The 20,170-nt window shown below is 40.9% G+C and overlaps 1 protein-coding gene across 1 annotated transcript in view; it reads left to right on the top strand.

The window, feature by feature from the left end:
• Positions 1-20,170, top strand: part of PRDM16 (PR/SET domain 16) — a 346,347-nt gene that overhangs the window by 172,376 nt on the left and 153,801 nt on the right. The window contains 1 exon segment of the mRNA XM_055800204.1: positions 3,532-3,582. Within this exon segment, the coding sequence (XP_055656179.1) occupies positions 3,532-3,582 (51 nt within the window).

Raw genomic sequence — 20,170 nt, 5'->3', positions numbered from 1 at the left:
TAGTTTGCTGAATGCATCAAGCCATGCTTATTCAAGTTTTCTTTCTTTTTTTTTTTCTTTTTTTTTTTTTGAATGACAGTTTATCTGAGCTCACAGAATGAATGGATAACGTTACTATTTACATAAGCTCATTGTGATCTGTCTCGGTAATGTAATCAAATTAGGGCTAACTGCAGCTGGAGAATGCCAGCTTGTAAACTGTTTTTCAAAAAGAATCACATGGTGTTACTTGACATGTTTAGTATACATTCAGGAGGCTTTGCAAAAATTATAGCACATCCCTAACTAATGTAACTAAGTCAGGATTCTGTTGCCACCAGTTTGCTGAATCCAGGAAATGAAATGCAGTGAAATTCATCAACAGTCAGAGGAGATACACCTCCAACCAGATTCCTGAAACACAAGTTTTCCTGACGTGGCTGCTGCTGACATGTTGTCTTTTTTTGGCTAAAATCAACATATCAGTTGATAGAAAAAGCATATGGTGTAAATTTTGAGTACATTTAAGAACATCTGTGTTAACTGCAAAAGTGCAGCCCACTGTACACGTCAAGCACTATATTTAGTCTTATGGCATTCGCATAAGATGAAGTCCAGCCTGAGCTAAAATTACCCCATGAGTAGATTTTCAAAGTATCTTTTGTTATTCTTATTAATAAACATCGCATCTGGTACTTAACTTTCCCTCTTTCTTCCTTTCTCATTTAATTAAGAGGTACTATTTACATCGCAATGTTGCAGTCATCGGGTTCTCCTCGTGCTGCGGGGTGAGCTCACAGGACTTTGCCCCTCAGAGCTTGCAGTGTGCCAGCGTGCCCAAGCCAGCTGCTGAACTTGTGTCCATCTAGAAAGGTGGTGGCAGCAGTTTTCATTCCCAACTGGGAATGCAGAAGAAGGATTTTGACATTTCCTCCGCAGCCCGGGAAGGTTTCTGAAGGCTCTGTCGGAGCCGTGGCAATGGCTTTGGCAGCAGGAGGTTTTGGGTTCTGGCCTCTGCCCCCACAAGCACACAATACTCACCACACCCCGCCAAATACCCAAACTATCTGTGTCAGACTGCCAACCTGTCCTACTGACAGGGGCAAATAGGAAATGTGGGACGTTCAGGCTATGGGTCATGTCCAGCCTAAGGCAGAGTGGCTGTGGCAGAACTTACTCCCGTGCTGTTGCATTTTGGACGTAACCATCTTTCCTTTTTACAGTCCGGTGTGAAGGAAGGATGGATGATACCATCTAAAAAGAGTTCCTAATCCCCTATTACTGCTAAAATACCTTTTTCCACACGTAAATGTTCTGATAATTTGAGGGTGGAGATGGTTTCATTGAAACAAAACCTCATCATGAAATCGGGGCTTGTTTCCCCAGAAGTTCTGTAATAGAAGGAAACTGAAAAAATATTTCACCTTGTCAAAAATCAGCCATTTTGCAATATTCTGAATGAACAGTTAGATAAACAGCCAGCAATGCTTTCCTGTGGAAGTGCCATTTTTTAATATGTATGAAATACTTTTTACAGAAATTCTCTTCTCTTAAGAATTTTGAAATTTGGGATTGGCTATGAATTGAAAGGAAAAAAAAACCCAACAAATACAGTTTGAAAAACAGAACTTGCCCCTTGAGTGTGGATCTGTCCAAACCAACAAAAGGAAGCTTGTGTTGGCATTTAGATTCAGACTCAGGAATTCCTGACTCTTAAGCCTGTTTATATAGGACTATACCACAGCCCAATTTGCACTTCATTTTAGTTTTTTTTCCCCTTCTACGTTTATGGTCATGTTGAACGGGTGGATTATGTACTCTGAATGCACATACTTAACCAATTGTATTTAAGGGTTTTTTTGCATATAATAATTATAGTTAAGTGTCTTCATTTGGAAGCAGCAGTGTTTCATGAAGGTTTTTAAGGCATTTAGCACCATCATATTTATATTACAGCTCTGAAGGTTTCGTGGCCTAATTCTCAAAAGGCTTTTAAGGGTCACTAGTTCCCAGTGAAAGTAATGGGAGCTGCGAGTGCTCTGCGCTGGGGAGTGGTCAGCACCCGCCAGCAACCCCGTGACGTGTGCTTCTCGCTGTGCGTGACAGATATTTAACTTTCCATAATTCAGCGTGAGATTTCAGCTTGCGTATGTGCAACACACAAGTGCAGGAACACACAGATTTTTATTGCTCTGGTATTCACCTCTTGGTCCTGTTTGCTTTCAGCTACTTTCTAAACCACAATTTCAGTATCTATTAGAGCTGTTGTAAAACACAGAATGGTTTAGGATTCTTATGATTTAAAACCTGACAAGTTGTTATTACAGCTGAGCTTGGGGATAGTTGCCAACATTTTTGAAATTGGTACATTGGTCAGTCTCACCTGGGCATGGTCAAAGGGGTGCACGAACGCTGTGCCAAATCCTCGGCTGCTGAAATGCAACAGAGTCTCCTTGGCCCTTTCTTTTTGTTTCTTTTTATTTTTATTTAAGCAAGGGTCCTTCACAATGTACAGCCACTCTCATTTCATTTTGGGTTTCCTCGCGTTTTGGTCTCGGTTCCTTGGAGCTTTTTTCCGCTCTTCTTTGATAGCCAAAATACATTGGGTGGGCCTGGAAGCCCCGAGGACCTCAAGCCCACCCTAGCACTTGAGTATGTGTTTAACCTTAGACACCTGAGATCCCCACTGAGGTCAGTGAAACTGCTCAAATACTCGGGAGTCCAGCTGCTCCATCGGGTCCTGGTAGAGAGTGTTTATCCTGGTGGGGCTAGCCAGTGTGATGGGAAGTGCAGGTACTTGACCTCCCCGAATGCCTGCTGACCTAGATTTAATCGGAGGTAGAGCACAGCAGCGTTTTAATGACTTGTATCACCACACCTCTGCTGGAGGAGGAATTAAAGAGCTTCCTGCGCAGCTGCTGGGAGCGCCGAGGTGCCAAAGTGGTCCCCCAGCCCGAGCCCCAGCCCCACAGGCGGTCCCCGCTGTTGGTGTGGGTCCTGGTGTGCTCTGAAGCTCAGCACCTGGCTGCAGGAGGGGAGAGCACGCATGTTTGTCAGGGGAGAGGCGCCTCCAGCATCGTGTGGGGAACGCGGCTGTCACCAGGGCTGCCCCTGTCACCAGGACTGCCCCTGTCACCCGTCGTTTCGGCCAGCTGGCACAGCGAGCTGTGGCACTGGCAGCTGGCTTTGGTCACCTGCACCAGGGGACTCACTTTAGGAGAGCCCGCAGGTCCCCATCCTCTTAGTGACCACCTTCTATATCACCTGCCATTTGGGAAACATGTTCTTGTCAGCTAAACCTAAAGAAATTATTTCTAGAAGCTGCAGAAAACCTTAAAATATGTGGGAGAATACAATAGTAGTTCTGATATAAGCCTTCCATCTAACTTCCAAAATGTCCGTGGTGCTCTGTTGCAGTTGAGAGTTTGCATTTTAAAAAAATAAAAACAGCAAAAACCAAAACGTAATCATCATCATCATCATGTTCTTTTATTATTTTGTAACGTTCTTAGTTGCAACTCAGTTTTTTTCCTGTTTTGTTTTTTTTCTTAGCAAATACTGACTGATCCTGAGGTGACCTCCCAAGAGGGCAATATAAAAAAGGTAGGACGTGGATCAAACTTACGCAAGTTGTTTTACTGTCTGGCTTTGAAATACACGTAGACACTTTTTTCCTCTTTTGAACAAAGGTGTGTATCACAATAGCATCGTAAAAGTTTTCCAATATTTGCTGTTGCTCTTTTGGATTAAGTATTGTGGTTCTTTTGGCGTATTTTTCTGTCTTTTTGTGATTCCAGTATTTATGAAAAGGAAAATAATAGTTTGAAGTGTTTCTTGATTCAGCTACAGTATAAACAGCTACTAGTCCAAATCGAAAAACCTCATTTACCTCTTTTCCAGTAAAAGAAAATGTTGGTCCTTTGTTAAAAGTGCTAAATTTTTAGAGGTCACTTCACCATGTAAATGTGGCTTATGTGAAGTCCAAGGGAAGAGGAACAGATATATGAAAGGATAAAATGTAACTCATATGATGTATTACTGGTGCTTTTCATTGCGTTGTGATGCTTAAACTATAATACTGACCAGAGAAAAATGTGTTCCAAATACAGCACAGCTGTATAAATTTCTTCGTAGTAGCTGTGAGGCAGCCTCAGTACTACATATTTCAGTAGCCAGTCCACTCTTTTTGTTGGGGTTACTCTCAGTAACACTAAAATGACATTCTTTCCGTGACTATCTGTTGGTTAACAGCTTTACCAAAGTGAAGTGTTACAAGTCATGTTGGATTATACCCTCTCTAGACGTCTAGAGGTAGTGCGTCCTTGTTGAAATAATGAGCGAGCTGTAATTCTTTTCATATGCAATTGTCTTAGAATGGCTATACACAGTCCTATTCATCAAATATGATTTTTCGCAAGTGGAAAATATTTTAAATCGGAACTCGCAACTACTGCCATTTTTATTCATCCATTTAGGCGAGCTTCAGTACTGTTTCTTAACTCTGAAAGCTAAAAGGAAACACTTGTTTCACTCTGCCAAACAAAGTGAAATATAATACTTGTCGGGCTCCGAAGTTTGGGGAAAGATATTTAGACACATGTCCAGTATGGCCCGTTCTATTCTTACCATGTCGAAAAAAATGGGCTTTTATTTTAGAAAGCCAGGCTACCGATACGAAACATCCTTTGACCATCCGATGACCTTGCGAAGGACCTATCGCAATACCGCTGAACTTTTTACCTTGTTCATCTCCATAACTCATTTGGTGTTCGTCTCTGCCTCTGTGGGATCCTTTTGTCTGAACAGACATGGTGACAAGGTGGCAGGTTCTTATTATCGCAATGCACTTATCACAAGGATGGAGTGAATTCTCCATGGCCTAGGACTGCTCAGCTATTTCTTTCTCAGCCTTTAATTACAATATCACAAATAAATTCTGCATCCCTGCCTCGCAGAATCCACGTTGCCCTAAAGAGAGCAAGCTTTGTATGAAACCAGGGCAGAAGGAAACGTTAGACTGGCAGCTTTATATGTTCAATACATGGTTTTGGATTTAAAGTTCCTTACTGTTATTTCAAAGGGAAATGCTGCAAAACTACAGGTCTTTGAAAAATCCCGTGCCCTTAAATATTTTTTTGTACAGCAGGTATAAAACTGGACAATTATGATATTTGACAAGGGGGGAAGAACTGGCCTTCCACTTCTGTCTTTTAAATGCATTGTAGAGAAGCACTAGTGGGAGTTTATGAGGTGATAAATTTATTGAAGGATGGGCAGTAGGGTTTTACAGCTAGGGTAAAAAAGGTCAAAGCAGTAAGGTAAAGAGTTCAAGTCTAAACTTTATGGCTTGTGAAAAGACTACTGCTAGACAGCTTTTCAGTCAGAAGAAAATGAAAAATAAAGAATGAAAAATCATTCTGTACAATTTTTGTAGTATCTTAAAATTGTTTGTAAGTAGTACTCTAGCATTTTGCTCCGGTGGTACAAAACCCTCTTGGGAGAAGATTTCCTTTTCCAGCCTCTCTAAATCATTCAGTTGTCATATCCCTGAAGATACAATAGTTGAGATTTGACTTCAATTTATTCCTGTTCCTTCAGAGATGGGTTGGTGGTGAGAAGGTGACTGAAGACAAATGTAACTGTAGTGGGTGGGCTGATTTAAACTAGTCGGAGCCAAACTGAGGGACTGTAATTTTCAGTGGCTCATTTGACTGACTGCTGTATCACAGGTTTAAAATTGGGTAGTAACAAGGGCTAGAAAGAGGAAAAAAAAAATCTCTAGAATGCAGAGAAAATCTGTAAAAACAGGAAAAAAACAACAGAGCAGCGAAGGGGAAGCATGATAGCAGTGAGAGGTAGAGGAAGATGCACAGGAAGCAATCTCTGCTTAAAAATTGACCCCAGTATTATTTCTGCTGTTAAGCTGCCAAAAAAAAATTATAAAAATTAAATGCTCTCTTGCCTAACTTTTCATACACTGAAAGGCAGTGAAAAGTCTGAAGATGTAGCACAGCAGACACTATTATATCGTATAATAAAGCAAGGCCTTTTTTGGCTTGGAGCAAAATAAGAAGTGTTTTTCCACTATGCCCAGTATTTTTCAGTTCGTATTACTGTTAGTTCTGCTGGGACCACTAACACCAGAAAGCTGATTTGTTTGGTGCTGGTTGTCTCACAAGAATTCAGATTTCTAGCAATACTATTAAAGGACCTGTACCCAGGATCATTTTTCCTTATCTGGAAACGTGCTGTGCCATAGACTAAAACGTGGTGTACTCATGGCAAGATTTCCTTGTATCTGCTTAGCTTGCTGATACTTAGTTTAACTTGCACGCAAATGTACATGCCTGTTTGGTTAATTTTAGATAATCGATTGTGAAAGTAATGCTAAAAAGGGAGATTAACTTCTTTCAGTGCACTGAAGGCATATATTCAGAGATGTGCACAAATGCGTGTCATACCTGTGGGTGTTTTGTCCTATACTGTCTCACAATCCCAAACTTCTTTTTTTCCCAGCCATCTTCCCGCAGTCTGTTTATTTTGCTTAAAGAGCAGCTCACATGCTCTTGCCCTGAATTTTCTAAGCTTCTCCACTGCATTTAATACATGGAAAAAAATGGCTTGTTATCATTATCTCCATTGTCATTTTGATTTAACTTTGAGAGGGAGATGAAAGATGTAGACTTCCTCCAGCAGGAAACAAGGCCAGCATCCATTACGAGACACCTTTTTTTCCCAAGGAGCAGTGCTAGGTGTATTTATCTCTCCTCAAAAAGTCACTTTGGATGATGGTTTGAGAATCATATTGAAGGAGGCTCTGTGTGTAGAGCTCCTAGCCAGCCTCCCCTGGATGGGCTGTTTTTCTGACTGTGGTGACAAGAGACCTCAGGGACTTCTCTCTTCAGTAGACTCTCTATTTAGTTTCTGTTTACTTAGAGGGAATAGCCTGAGGGGCTACTGGAGAGAAAACATCTGTGGGAGATAATCTATAGAGTTATCTATCTATCACTCTTGTCGACCCTGTCTCCCTTGAGAGCAAGCTGAGAGACTTGTAATAAAAAGGCATCGCTGAAGAGGCTTTAGGGACAAATAAAGAGACATGTTAAGGGCCAGCTGAAAAAGGATAGAAGACATTATTAAAGCTCAATAGCCGTCTTATCAAAATCCAATAGGATAGGCATTTGGCAAAAGGCTTTAAATTTATTCTTTGACTTTCTCGAGAGCTTGAATTTATCCATTAACAAGAATGTACTACACAGGGAGCGGGAGATGCTATCGGCTTCAAAAGAGTTGGATTCAATCTGGTATTGTACAAAACACAACAACAAAAACTGAAGACAGAACCAATTTTTTTGCCTGCTTTGGCTGACTTTGTACGTACATTGCAAAATACTAGAAGCTGATAATGTAATGCTGATGATGCTATAAACTGAAAGAAATTTATCCAGCATAGTAACTAATTCTCTACTCCCAAATCATGTAGATATTTTTTTTTAAATAAAGTTGCTGTTAGAAAACGGGGTGAGATTAGAAATCTTGACCTCTTAAAAAGCATCAAGTAGTAAAGAAGAAAGCTAGGTAGATGGAAAGGCTTTATTCCTAAAACAAAAGTAAAAGCCAGCTACTGTTGTGTTACTGCAGATGCCAAGTGGGATAGGGCCATAAATCTCTCCAGATTTATTATTATATACAAAACGCTACAGGTCACAGGAACCATCTGATACTTCAGAAACACATTGTTCACACAAGATGATTGATTGATAATTATGATAATTTGCAAAATGATTATTTAGGTATTATAACCATAGTTTGTCCCACTGGATTGCTGTGAAGACATTTTCTATATCATGGGCCGTCAGAAATGGCCTCTGGCAACAAGGGATATGGAAAGGTCTGGTCGGTCTCTCCCGGTGGGATCTGTAGGACTGATGAATGATGACCCAGAGGAGTAAGAAATCAGACTTCAATAAGCAGTCAGGAAGGTAGTTAGAGAAGAGCAAGGGAACTGTTAACTGTCTTTTGTGGAGCAATTACTAGCTGGGCCATACACCCTCAGGCCGGAGCACAGACTGTCGTAATATTATACATGCAGGGAGAGATTGAGATTTTAACCTGAGCCGTTTAAAGTTCCAGGATTTGCAGCACTTTGCACAAAGTACATTTGCATGCCTGCATTTAATATATACTATGAATATATTTATTATCTATATCTAATAAAAGGTGTTTTGAAACTGTTAGTAAGGATTTAAAAATCCCAATTTTGGTGATATTTCTTAATCTTTCAGTTCTGTATATTGGAGAATCAACCCCCCAGTTTTAGTGGTTTTAATACAGTCTTCGTACTCACTGAGAATTTACACTATGAACCAGACTGAATTATTTTTCATAGAGCGCCTGCTTCTGTGTGCTTAAGTTTAGGTGAAGAAAGGAGAGCGTGTTCTTATAAAAGGGACCAGGCTATCGAGAGCTGGAAGGCAGCGCTGCACAGTGACCAAAACTGGAGGTTAATGATGCTTCACAAACCCCTCTGAGATTGTGTAACAATACCAGTTATCATAGTTAAAGTCCAGTTTCAACATCCTCACTGCCTTACAGTTACTATTTCAGAAAGAGCTTTAATTTGCTTGTTTTATAGGTTGTATCTTTATGAAATAAAGGTATGTTTAGCTGCCACAAACAGAGGCAGCTTTGAGTTGATTTTTATAATCTTTTCTTGAATAGACTTGCGTCATTCCAATAAGCCCTGGACAAAAGAGTGGACAGTTGTCTGAGAGTCTTTTTTATAACATTTCTCTCTTTCTATTGTTGGAGAGCTGCTAATAAAAGAACCAGGAGTCCATTAATTCAGTGAATGAACATATAGTAAAGTCAGTTCCCTCTTGAGAACAATAATGTTGCGGTCAGCTTAGGTTTCCATGGAAACTAAGTACTTCTAAGAAGTTTGCATCCTTGATTTTGCTGAAATGAAGCATGTAAAGTAAAAAAAAGGTGTAAGGCTGGCACAGAAAAGTCGGGGGAGAAAAGCGATGGTTTAAATTATTTTGCAAGAATAACAGCGCACGTTTAATTTCTGTGATACAGATGTTTGGGCTTGATTGTATAGAATGTGTGTGTGTGTATGACAAATGATTCCACGAAGAGGTCTCGAGGGGTTTTGAACCCATAAATCAGGCCATGTTAAGACGACTAGCAGTGGTTAACTTTGCTCCCTCCATATCTCCAGCACGTTCCAGTCAACTATGGCCACATGCATCACAGCGAGATGTGGGCAGCGTGCCTCAGCACGGGTCTGTGTCCAGGAGTTTCAGTACTATAGATGATTTGGGTGGTGAACGGCAGTTCACCATGTTCCCTGTTGGCAAGATGATGCAAAGGATGGATACAGTGTGAACACCTCATACATACAGTTTGAAATCCGACCTTTTCATAGATGAAGTTGGTTCTTTTCCTCCCTTCCACTCTAGGCAAGTTTGTGTTTAAATCACTGCAGCCACCAGTGTAAACCGAAGAGCAGTGATGCTGATTTGTTCTTTTAGCACTAAGTTTTAACCTGCTGTCTTATTTTCTTGGATAAGTGAATTGCTGTGGCTGAGAGGGCGGTGGACAAATTTTGGACAAATGTATTGCTGAGCTATTTATACACCTTGTCCCAAATGACGTGCATCTCTGTTGAACAGTGTCTCTTAAGATAAAAGTGTCCATTTAACTTCAGGCATAGACAGTTACGAGAGGTCACCTTGTCTTCTTACAATGCATCTCAAACATAAACACACAGCCTTTATGGTGGCCTCAAGTTATTAACAAAACCAGCTACGCTTTTTTGGAAGCGAGAAGGCAGGAGGCTGTTCCCTTGACAAAACAAACCAACCCGCTCATGTCGATTTGAATCACAGAGCTGCTGCGTCTCCGAGTACGAAGTATGAGTAGTAAGAGTCAAGTCCAAATTGCTGTCTTGTTTAACCCCTGTGCCCGACTAGTGGTCTGCTTGAGGGGGAAAAAAGCCAAAACCACTCCACTAGTGATTTATAATAAGTGTCAGAGTCATATTTCAGCATCAGTGCAGCCTCATCTCGTTAGGGCAGAAACGGTAATTCATTAGCTAGCTGGCCAAGTCATTCATTCTATCCCTTTTTTTTTTTTGTAAGTGGTTCAAAATATCTTGCGTTCTGCTGGTGAGCATTTCTAGAATCCCGCGGTCAGCTGTCCCGCAGCCTGACGCCGTGTCCCCTGTCCCTCTGCGGGCCATGCGGGGGGCTGGGTACCTCCCCTAGAGCGGCAGGCGGTCCCACAGGACAGTGATGGTAAAGGAGACTTGTTAAGGCATTTTGGCTGAGTAATCGGTTATGCTAAAGATGTATGCAAATTTAAAATTTATAAACTTCTTTTACAGCTTAGAGCTTCCTAAAGGGTGCGAAACCCCCGTGCCCCAGCGGGTGGGCTCTCTGCTTGGCGTTTGTGAAAACGTGCACGAGCACACACTGACAGTTTTAACGCTTTTCTCACAATCCTGCTTCTCTGTCTGTATAATTGGTTTCAGTGATTCCCTGTTGAAAAAACACGTGTAATTTCACATGTGAAATTAAAAATACTCTACGCACTTGTCTATTAATTTCATTCAAGAGATGTTTTTAATGGTTTGCATCCCTTTGAGCACATACGCTTTTTTTTTTTCTCCTGCTAACAAAATGAATTGCAAACTGAAAAGCTGGCATTTATGTACCGCCTGTAAGACGATTACTAGGGAAATAATATTCTGGATGATTAGGAGGTATTACAGCCTCTACTCAGTTTAAAAATGCCAGAATGCCCCAGAGATCCCCATGAATCTGCTGCCAGCCGGCCCCTGTCAGAGCTGAAGGCAGCACTGTCTGGAGCCCAAAATCAACTTCAGGAAGGTCATGTGAAAGAAAATCCTCCGTCATCAGGAAGCCCTTGGCCTCGTGGCCTTTCTGACATTTTCTGACAAACCTTAAATCACCAGAGTAGACAAAACATCACAAATTTTGGAATGATAGCCTCTGGGATTTCAAAACTGTATGTTAACTTGGAAGGTAACCCCCACCTCGGTCGGCCCCGCAGTCCCTCCTTGGCTGCAGAGGGTGAGCCTGCCCGGAGGTGTTCCTGGAGCTGGGAACCTGTTCCTGGAGCTGGGAACCTGTTCCTGGAGCTGGGAACCGCTGCAGGATGGGCTGGCAGTGCCAGGAGCCTGCGACTGGTACCCCGCCAACGTGGGGCTGCGTGCAGCCCTGCCCTGGTGTGTTGCCACCAGTTACACAGTACTGGGAATACATCAGTGTTGTAAGGACAGACTGTGCCGTGTAGGACAGTTTCTGTTCCGGAGTGAAAGTTAGGATCAGGATCTGTCGTATATGTTACATACATTATAGAAGCCAGATGGTTCTATTAATATAATCTGTGGTCTTGAGGTGTGTGCAGGATTTGGTTAATCACACTGTGCAGCTATTAAAGGGAGCATCTATCGGGAGGGCGGGGGGAGCTTAGAGCTTGCTAGCTAAAACGAACAACTTGGCTGGTAACTGGTGGGGGGGAAGGAAATGTGGGGTTTGGGTGGAGGGGGTGGATAGCAGAGAGTGACCCGGAGTCAGCTCCTAGCACCTACGGTGCTGCTTTCAAAAGAGAAAAGAAAAGCCAAAAAGCAGGGAGCTGGATGCCAGTGACCTATAATTAAATATATATATCATAGCAAAACAAAAAATGATTTTGTTCTCCCCCCCCCCCTTTTGCTCTAGAAATATATCAAGGGTTTACAAAGCAGTAAAGATATGACTGTTGTCCCACACACGTTCCAGGAGTGCAGTATATTTTGATGATGCCAGTTAGATGGGGTTTTAGATTAGATGAGGTTTTTATGAGATTATAAAATATGTGTTCTGAAAAAAAGCCCCGATTTATTTTTCATAGGGCACTTTGGGGAGAAAAATAATTACTAGAAGTCAACTGTTCAGTGATATTCACTAGTCTGGTCTGTCTTTATCCGTGGAAGTTTCAGCATGCAATAGCAGCACTTCGTAAGCTAATTAAGTTAATTTCCTTTGCTCCTTGTAGTAGATACAGTAGTTGCATGAATGAGTGCTGTATGCTCAGACCCGCCATATGAAACTGGACTTATTTGATGGTAATAAGAAAATTTTGGCTCCACATTTTAATCATTGTCCTCAAATTATTTTTACTCAATATGGATGTTTCTTTTCACAACATTGTGAGTTTTCAAAACTGTTTCGTTTTGAGTTGGGCCAAAAATATTTCACTTAAACTTAATTGAGTTATACTTTCAGATTATTTCCTTTAACTTCTGATAAATCTAAATTTCTGTAAATACTTTGATTTAATCAAATTGTAACTTTTCAACAGTTTGGGGTTGAGAAATGTACAACCAATTCTAGCCTTAGTGTTAATTTATATCAACAATAGCAGTGAGTATTTATGTAGTACTTAAACTGACGGGGACTTGCCAAGTTCACAGTCCCAAATCCCCTGCATGCTAATTCGGAGGCACAAGAGCTTGCAGGGTTGATTTCGTCCTTCCTAAGGAGGAGATAAAGCAGCAGGTGAGGAAATGGCAACATGTCCAAGATTCTATACTGGCATCATTCATTTTCAGCCCTGCCTGTTGGGTCGGTGTTAGCCCGTGCTTGCTGGGCTGGTGGTCTCTTCTGCCCTGGTGGTCTCTTCTGCCCTGGGCTGTGCGCCGTGGCTGGCAGCTGGGGTTGCTCAGCATCCAGAAGAACAGAATGTAGCCTCTGCTTGCGCGGGTGGACTTTGGGTTTGATCTACAGTAGGTTCAGGGTACACCTCAAGGGCCCTGTGGCGCTGGTCCTGTTAAAATTGGCAGATCTGAGTATTCTTTCACACGGGTGGGTGTTTCTCAGAGTAGTAGGGAGAAGAGGTGCAAAGTCGGGGGGGGGGGGGGGGGGAAGCGCTATTTGCAATTATCTTGAAGTTGTTCAAGGCGACCTATGAGTTACTAAGATTGCAACCTGGAAGTCAAGATACGTAGTTCACTTTTCTTCTCCCCGCTAGCTGGTCAGCAGTTTCTAAATTTATCAGCTGATCACAGAGTTTGCAACTGGTGAGCAAGGAGCGTGCCTGATGGGGGACACACGGCTTGCAAAGCCCACGGGCTGCCCTTTGACTGTCAGCGGTGCTCCACAGCTCGGGGTTCTCTCCCTATTTGCCTTTGGTACCTTCATTGAGTTGGCAGCAACTTCTTTCTGATAGACCCTACAGAGAAGATAATGGGGGCGGGGGGGAGCATGAAATGTGAACGTTATCCTTCCATCTTCAGTTACTGAGTAATTTTCACTGAATTTGTAGCCTTAGCTTGATGTTAAGTTTTGAAGATCTCCTGATTAATTTCCTGAGCTGAGCAAAATGAATATTCTCTCTCTCTTGACACTGCAGAGGGTTTTTTTTATACCAGTTTCTGTCCGGTTGGGCAGCTGTAAGGCTTTGAAGTCTGGTTACTTTTCTTTGAAATGTACAGTTCTACATGTACTACGGTAACTTTCTGTTACTGCACAGAGAAAGGTTGCAAATAAAAAAAAATATTAATAATAGTAGTAGTAATAGCAGAAGTAGAGGAACCTAAATTAAGTGCTTAAATCCTTACTTGGCTACCCACATGATTTGGGTTTTTTTTTTTCCTTCTTTTTTTCCTCCCTCCTTATTTTATAATAAAATACAGAGGTGTAGAAAAGAAGTATAGAAAGCTGTGGAATAGATTACAAACCAGTTTATAAACTCCTTCTATTTACTTAATGTGTCCTGTAAGTAACTGTCCTATAAGTAACTGAAATTAAGAAATCTTCTTTTGTATCCAGGCATCCTATCTCCTAATCTTCATGAGTTAGCTGATTATTTTAGGGGTTCGTTGAAGTGAACGCTGGCCTCAGAGAAGAGTGAGTTCAGCTTGCTACTGAGCATTTTTCCAGATCATTAATAATTACTGTAGAGATAGTTACGCATATCTGCTGTCAGAACATTTTAGACCCTGGTTGGTGCAATAATTCCTTCTGTTCCAGAAGAATAAATCCCAAGTCCTAAAGAAATTGTTTCTCTTAATTTCCACTGGAATTTCAGTCTTCAGCTTTAGCTTGCGTCACCCAGAAGGCGACTAGTTCTTCCTTCTGTGCAGTCTGGTGGAAACTCTGGAAGTCTGCATAAATGCTGTCACATCCAGGTAGTTTTTATGGTAGTGCTAAAATGTTATAATTCTTCTTTCCTTAGGAATTAAGTTTTGAAATTAATCAAGAGGAATTTTCATTTTTCCTCTTTCCCCCTGCAATTGCATATAATTTATATATAAACCCAGAAAAGTATTGACTTTCTTGTTCATTCACTTCCCTTAATATCTGGTTAACTTTTTTTCTCTTTCCATTTTCTCTTTCCATAGTTATGCCCAGAAATAGTTTGGGGCTACTTGCTGAGTTGTATTGGCAAATTCAAGCAGTCTTTTACTCACTACCACTACCTTGAAATAGAGATTACTAATTTTCTTCGTCATGAGAATCTTAAAAAAGGTGAATCCTGAAAACTATGTGGAAAGAGCTCATATATGATGAGGCCCGGGTTGCCCTGTAAAATCTACACACTAAGAAAAACACTGTCAATCTTCTGAGACTGCTCAGCTCTACTTTGGTCTGTCTCGAGTTGCAGTGGTCATTATTCTGACATAATTCCTTTTCTGTTAATTCATATGCTTAATACAGGTAGTTGTTTCTTTTTCACCTTAATTCCTGTTAGGAACAGAGATCTACAGCAATCCTGTTGGGTTATTTTGTCCAATTTCCTACAGTCGCATGCGGTAAGGATGTACGATCTCTCACAGAAGGATTGTGCCCCCGCCTAAGTAAGATAATTTCTTTCAGGCTTTCTGTCTTCTGATGACTAGAACATGTCTGCTAAGTTCCAATGTAAATTTATTCCTGGCAGTTTATATTTGCTGGTCCTTTTGCCAATAAAAACTTTTAATTTGAATGGTATCCCATCTTCCATTCCAGTTCTGATGTTCACCATATGCTCATTTGTTCTTTGCTTTGATAGGCTTACGGCAGAGAGCATCTATCTCCTGCTTGAGCAAACTTCAGTGTATCTGTGCTGCCCTTGGTAAAAATGGGGCAATCCTGGTGTACAGAGATGTCAGGCTTTAAGGTCACACTCGTTTTCCCAAGGCATTGCTGTATTGGTAGATAGTGTCTGCAGCAGTGGCATTCAGCAAATCCCGTCCTCATCCCGAAGCTGGAATGACTTCAGGCAGAGCAAGTCACTGCTTTGTGCCCAGATTGCTGTTCACACAGCTGTAGGATCAGTTTTGCTTTTTAAAGTTAAATTTAAGTCCAAGAAAAGAAGGCATAATATTAAGAAATAGACATTTTAATTATTATTATCCAGATGACAAGATTTTCTCAGAGTAAGGAAGTCAGAAAAGCAAGGATTATTATTTAATCCTGGTATATGCCTATGTTATTTCTGAACGTGGACCAAGGCTTTAGCCATTTGCTATATGGATGTTTGTGTTCTTGTGACTTAAAAGTGTTACACAGACGGAGGTGAGTAAAATGACCATGACCATGAAAGCAGATTATTCTGAGATGATTTGAAATGGCCCTTTTTGCTGTGTGATAGGAAGGTTGGCAAACAAGTCGCTGATGAATGTCAGAGTTTGCAGTCTTGTTTGGTTTGGAAACTTGCTCAGAAGTTTGGATGCATCTCTGAAATTCATCAGAACCCCTTTGGTCTGAAAAACCTTGATGAAAACTTTGCAGATGACATTTTTTTTACATTAATTTCTTCTAATTCCTCACACTAACTGGGCTGGAAATACCCAAGAAATAGGTTTCCTTGTTGTATTTTCTCTGTTCTGTTTGTAATGCCAGCCAAAGTCTTGAAGTGTTAGAAGCTTATGTACATAAATAGTGAGAAAAGAAGCTAATGGATTTTTTCTTTTTCTCTGAAAGTTCAGAAATGCTTTGGAGCTGGACAAGGTTTTGAGATTGTGTTTTCCTTCTTGCGCTGGTTTAGTAGAATTAAAGAGCAAGGACTTTTTCTTTTAGTATGTCTGAATGGATAGTTCTATAACAAAGCAGAACCACAAATGAGGATATGGTTGGCATAATGAGCAAATTTTAGAAGCTCACTAGCTATTAAGTGAATGGTAAATATTATGAATAACAAACTTATATGCCACTGATTTATTAAAAAAAGGGATGGATAACTGGAAAAAATGCCTGACTGCAACACTGGTAGATTTGGCCCCTGCCTTCAACTGCCTTCAGACGGGTGCAATCCTGTGCACATCTATTTGAATGACTGAAAACAGTTGCTTTTAGTATTATGTTGTTTTTAGTATTTAGTTGCTATAGTATTATGCCAGAGGAAAACCCTTCACATTTTTAGGCTTTGAAGAGGGAGAATATATTTTTCAGATATGTGGTTAAATTAATATTTAGTGTCAGTCAGAAAATATACTGGATTCTCTTTGGGTAGGAAAAAAAATATCTGTTGATCTCATTCACTGTATCATCCTGTATCCCTGCTTGTTCTGTTAGTCTCGTGCTTTTTCTGCTCTTTTTCTGTGATGCTGAAATACGTCAAACGCTGGGTTATAATAGCCATGTGTTTGGTAAGCATCCTTCCCATTTGTGAATAACCATACCTCTCTCTTTGTGTTTACGTGGCCATGATTTACCTTTGTTAGTAGCCCTTCTTCCCTCAGTTTGTTTTCACTCACATAAAACAGTTCACCTGCATTTACTGTGCTTACACAGTGCTCCCCCTTTTCATGCTAACACAGCACATCAAATATTTGTTCAATTTTTCTTTAAATATCTACTTAAATGAATAACTATTTCCTTTTCAAAAAGAAAAGGAAAAAAACCCTCCTGAGCATCTTAATTCATGGGTCACAACCGCAAAGCCAGTGTGGTGTCAGAGGGAAATCCTCTTTAAAAGAAGCAGAAATACTTTAAATAAATAAATTCAGTTTAATTGTGCTTCTACTGGAAAAATTCTTTAAGATAAGCAGATGTCATTCTGTAAAACAAACAGCTGAAGCTAAAATTCATATTCTGCATTAACCTGGAGGGCGATCATCTGTATCACACATCCATCAGAATAAGATGAGAAGAAGCCAGCCTTGTAGCAAGAAAGATCTGGGTTAGATGTGAAGAAAAATGAAATACTAGACTAGTTTAGTACCTGAGTAGACTCTCTAGGGAGGAGATAAAATATCTGCCACTGAAGGCTCTTAAGAGGTTTAGACAAATACCTGCCAGGCTGGACTAGATATACACAATCCTGCATTAGAATAAGGGAAAGCCTAGGTGACTTCCTGAGTTCCTTTCTAGCCTTACGGGTTTTTATGGTGCTTATAAGTTTATCTTGTTAATCAGTGGGAAAGCAAGCCGTGGAGGGAACGAGGCCGGGAGGCTCAGCCTGTCCTTTCATTCTCCAGGTCGGCTGCACGTGCAGGCTGAGGCATACTGAAAAATGGGAGATGGGGCATGGAATGCTTTTCTTCCTATTTTAGACTTTTTTTGCTTTTCTTTTAATGGCACCTGGTAAGTTTTATGCTCTTTGTTTTCAGTGTTCCTTATCAGCCAAACATTTTTGTCCATTTTCAAGTGGATTTTGTGCTCAGGAGAGCTGGCAGGTTAAGAGAAAGTCGATGTGGAGGGCTGAAAGTTACCTCCTAAACTCTGATGTAGTTGAGTTTCCTAGTATGGAAACTAGTTGATCCAGGTTCTAAACTATGTATTTATACACACCTGAATAATAGAAAACAAGAAAAAAAGAAAAGAAAGAGGAAAGAAGAAAAAGAAAAATAAAAGCAACTGTAAGCCAGAGTTCTGAATTAATATAATAAGGAAAAACAAGGATGGTGGAATATGGAGTAACAAATGCAATAAAGGATAGCAAGTTAATGCTGAAACGTGTTCTGCTTTTATAAAGAAGAGTTAAGGTGTCAAAATATTTTCCTGTTTCAACATGGAAGTTATTTGTCCTTGTGGCTGACATTGCTTAGTTTCTATGTATCGTTGCAATGGGTGGAAACATCCTTTAACTGCCAGACAGCACTTACCGATAAGCCAGCCAATTAATAATGTTGATTTGAAAAGCCCAAGAATAGGTGAGAAAGCAAAGTCCTTTGGTAAGTCATATTTGCACAGTATTAAGAGTCCCCTTTTACCTGATCTCGTAAACATGGTATTAGGAACTCTGTGCTATTGAAAAGTTGAGAGACTATAATGATATGTGTAACTGATAATTGCCACTCCTAACTATTCAGCACCCACTTATCATGCCTTTTGTACATACATACCTTTGAAATAGACAGCTTATGGCATATGTATTTCTCTTGCCCTAAGTACTGATGGGGTGGTGGGGTTTTTTTCTGATACATTTGACCTGTTTTATCAAAGAAATAAGTGTAGAAGAGGAATCAGTGTTGCCTTCAAAGTTGGTGGCCCTCAAATTGTAGACTTTACGTTAGGTCTGGATATGCAAACAGCAAGCCTCTGTTTGCTCAGCTGATGCCATAGTCTTCTCTTACTGCGTTGCTGTGTGCACCCAAAAGACAAGATGAATACCGTTTCTGATGAAAACAAAAAGTCATTTGAATCTATAAACGAATGCAAAAGCAATTCAGTGTGGTAATCGTAGCTAATTCCCCACAGCCTTGGCTTGTTACTTTCGGTCTTTGGCGTGCATCTGCTCAGTCTTGAGCAGGAGCGATACTAAAGATGTAAGACGGTGACGCACAGAACTAGACTCAATCATGAGGGAGACTTGAGCAGAGCAGAACTTGTCAACTGGCAACAGAATGTACTCTATCATCTGTGTCTTTGTATGTTCCTGTACTCTTAAAAAGGCATAGAAATGGAATTAATTAGAAGTAGATGAAGGTCTTTGATTAAAGGGCTTATTTGTTGCGTAGATGTATGTATAGGTATAGAAATGCAATTAGTTTGAGAGTGCCATTAGCAGTGTCAGAGACCAGAAGTAATAGAGCTTAACCCTCACAAGAGCGGCCCTGTAAAGCAGTGTGCAGTTTTGATCCTGTCGTGAAGGACGTGTGTTATACTAGAAGAACCGATTTTACCTCTTAACTCTTTCTGCGGAGTAATTTCCAGCAAATCATCCTGTTCTGGAAAAGTACACACAGTGCCAGCTCTTTCCTTCCTGCAATAGAGAGGGCTGAAAACAAGAAGTACGTCAAAGGCTTTCTTTAAAATATGCAGAATGCATAAATTCTGCAGCTTTGTATGCGCTGAGGATCGGGCGGGGAAAGGCCCTGCTTCAGTGGCTGCTCACGTGCCACCGTGCAGCTGCTGGGGTGCGGGAGCCTGGTTAGATGCGTACGGGATTAAAAAGAAATCTTTCAGAAGTGACAGTACTGGGGTGCTGCACGGTGCTGCTGCCTTCAGCAGTTTATCAGTGGCTGCCTAAGTTCACGTAGGTGGTATTTGAACTTACCTGCGTTTCTGGTTGGAGAGTGGACTTTGGATGCTGCTGTGATCTGTTTTAGTGAGTGTCGTGCAGTCTGTGAGTGCTGTTTGTTGTCTTCCTAGATCTGCAGAGTATGGGGAGGGGAACACTGAACGTAGCGAGTGCCAATGGTTTACTTGTCCTGGTTGAGTGACTTTTGAGGTTCAGTATTTCTGCCCGGTGCATGTTGTGTTGCTGCTCTTTAATGAAAACACTGTTGACTTAAGTGCTGTAGTGCAAGTATTCGACCACGGGGTTCACCACTGCCAACTTACTAATACGTTGTGATGGTCCACAGTCATGGAATACTTGAACTCCTTCTGCGGGAGAAATATCAGCATATGTGGTACCCATCGTGTGAGAAAATGTTCACCAACATCAGTCAGGGTTGGAACAAACCCACCCTTAATCATCATAAATGTATATTATATATCTGTTCTTTCCCTTGAGAAAGCACCTTACTTTAGATGAAAAGAAATGCACTTCATATTTCAGCTGATAATGAGAAGTTAATAAAATTGGGATTTTGTGCAATGCAGGACCTCTGACATCTTAATCTTTATTAAAGAGACTTAAACTACCAGGAACTGCTGGTGCTGACTGGCACAGCCAGACTCAAGAAACACCAGGAGAGACTGGTCAAATGAACTGTTAAACAACTCTTCCTAATCCATCAGGAAGAAAC

This window comes from Falco peregrinus, chromosome 3 (genome assembly GCF_023634155.1).
Source record: "Falco peregrinus isolate bFalPer1 chromosome 3, bFalPer1.pri, whole genome shotgun sequence".
NCBI classification, from domain to species: Eukaryota; Metazoa; Chordata; class Aves; order Falconiformes; family Falconidae; genus Falco; species Falco peregrinus.
The sequence above is the reverse complement of the archived record's forward strand: the minus strand, read 5'-3'. Positions and strand labels throughout refer to the sequence as shown.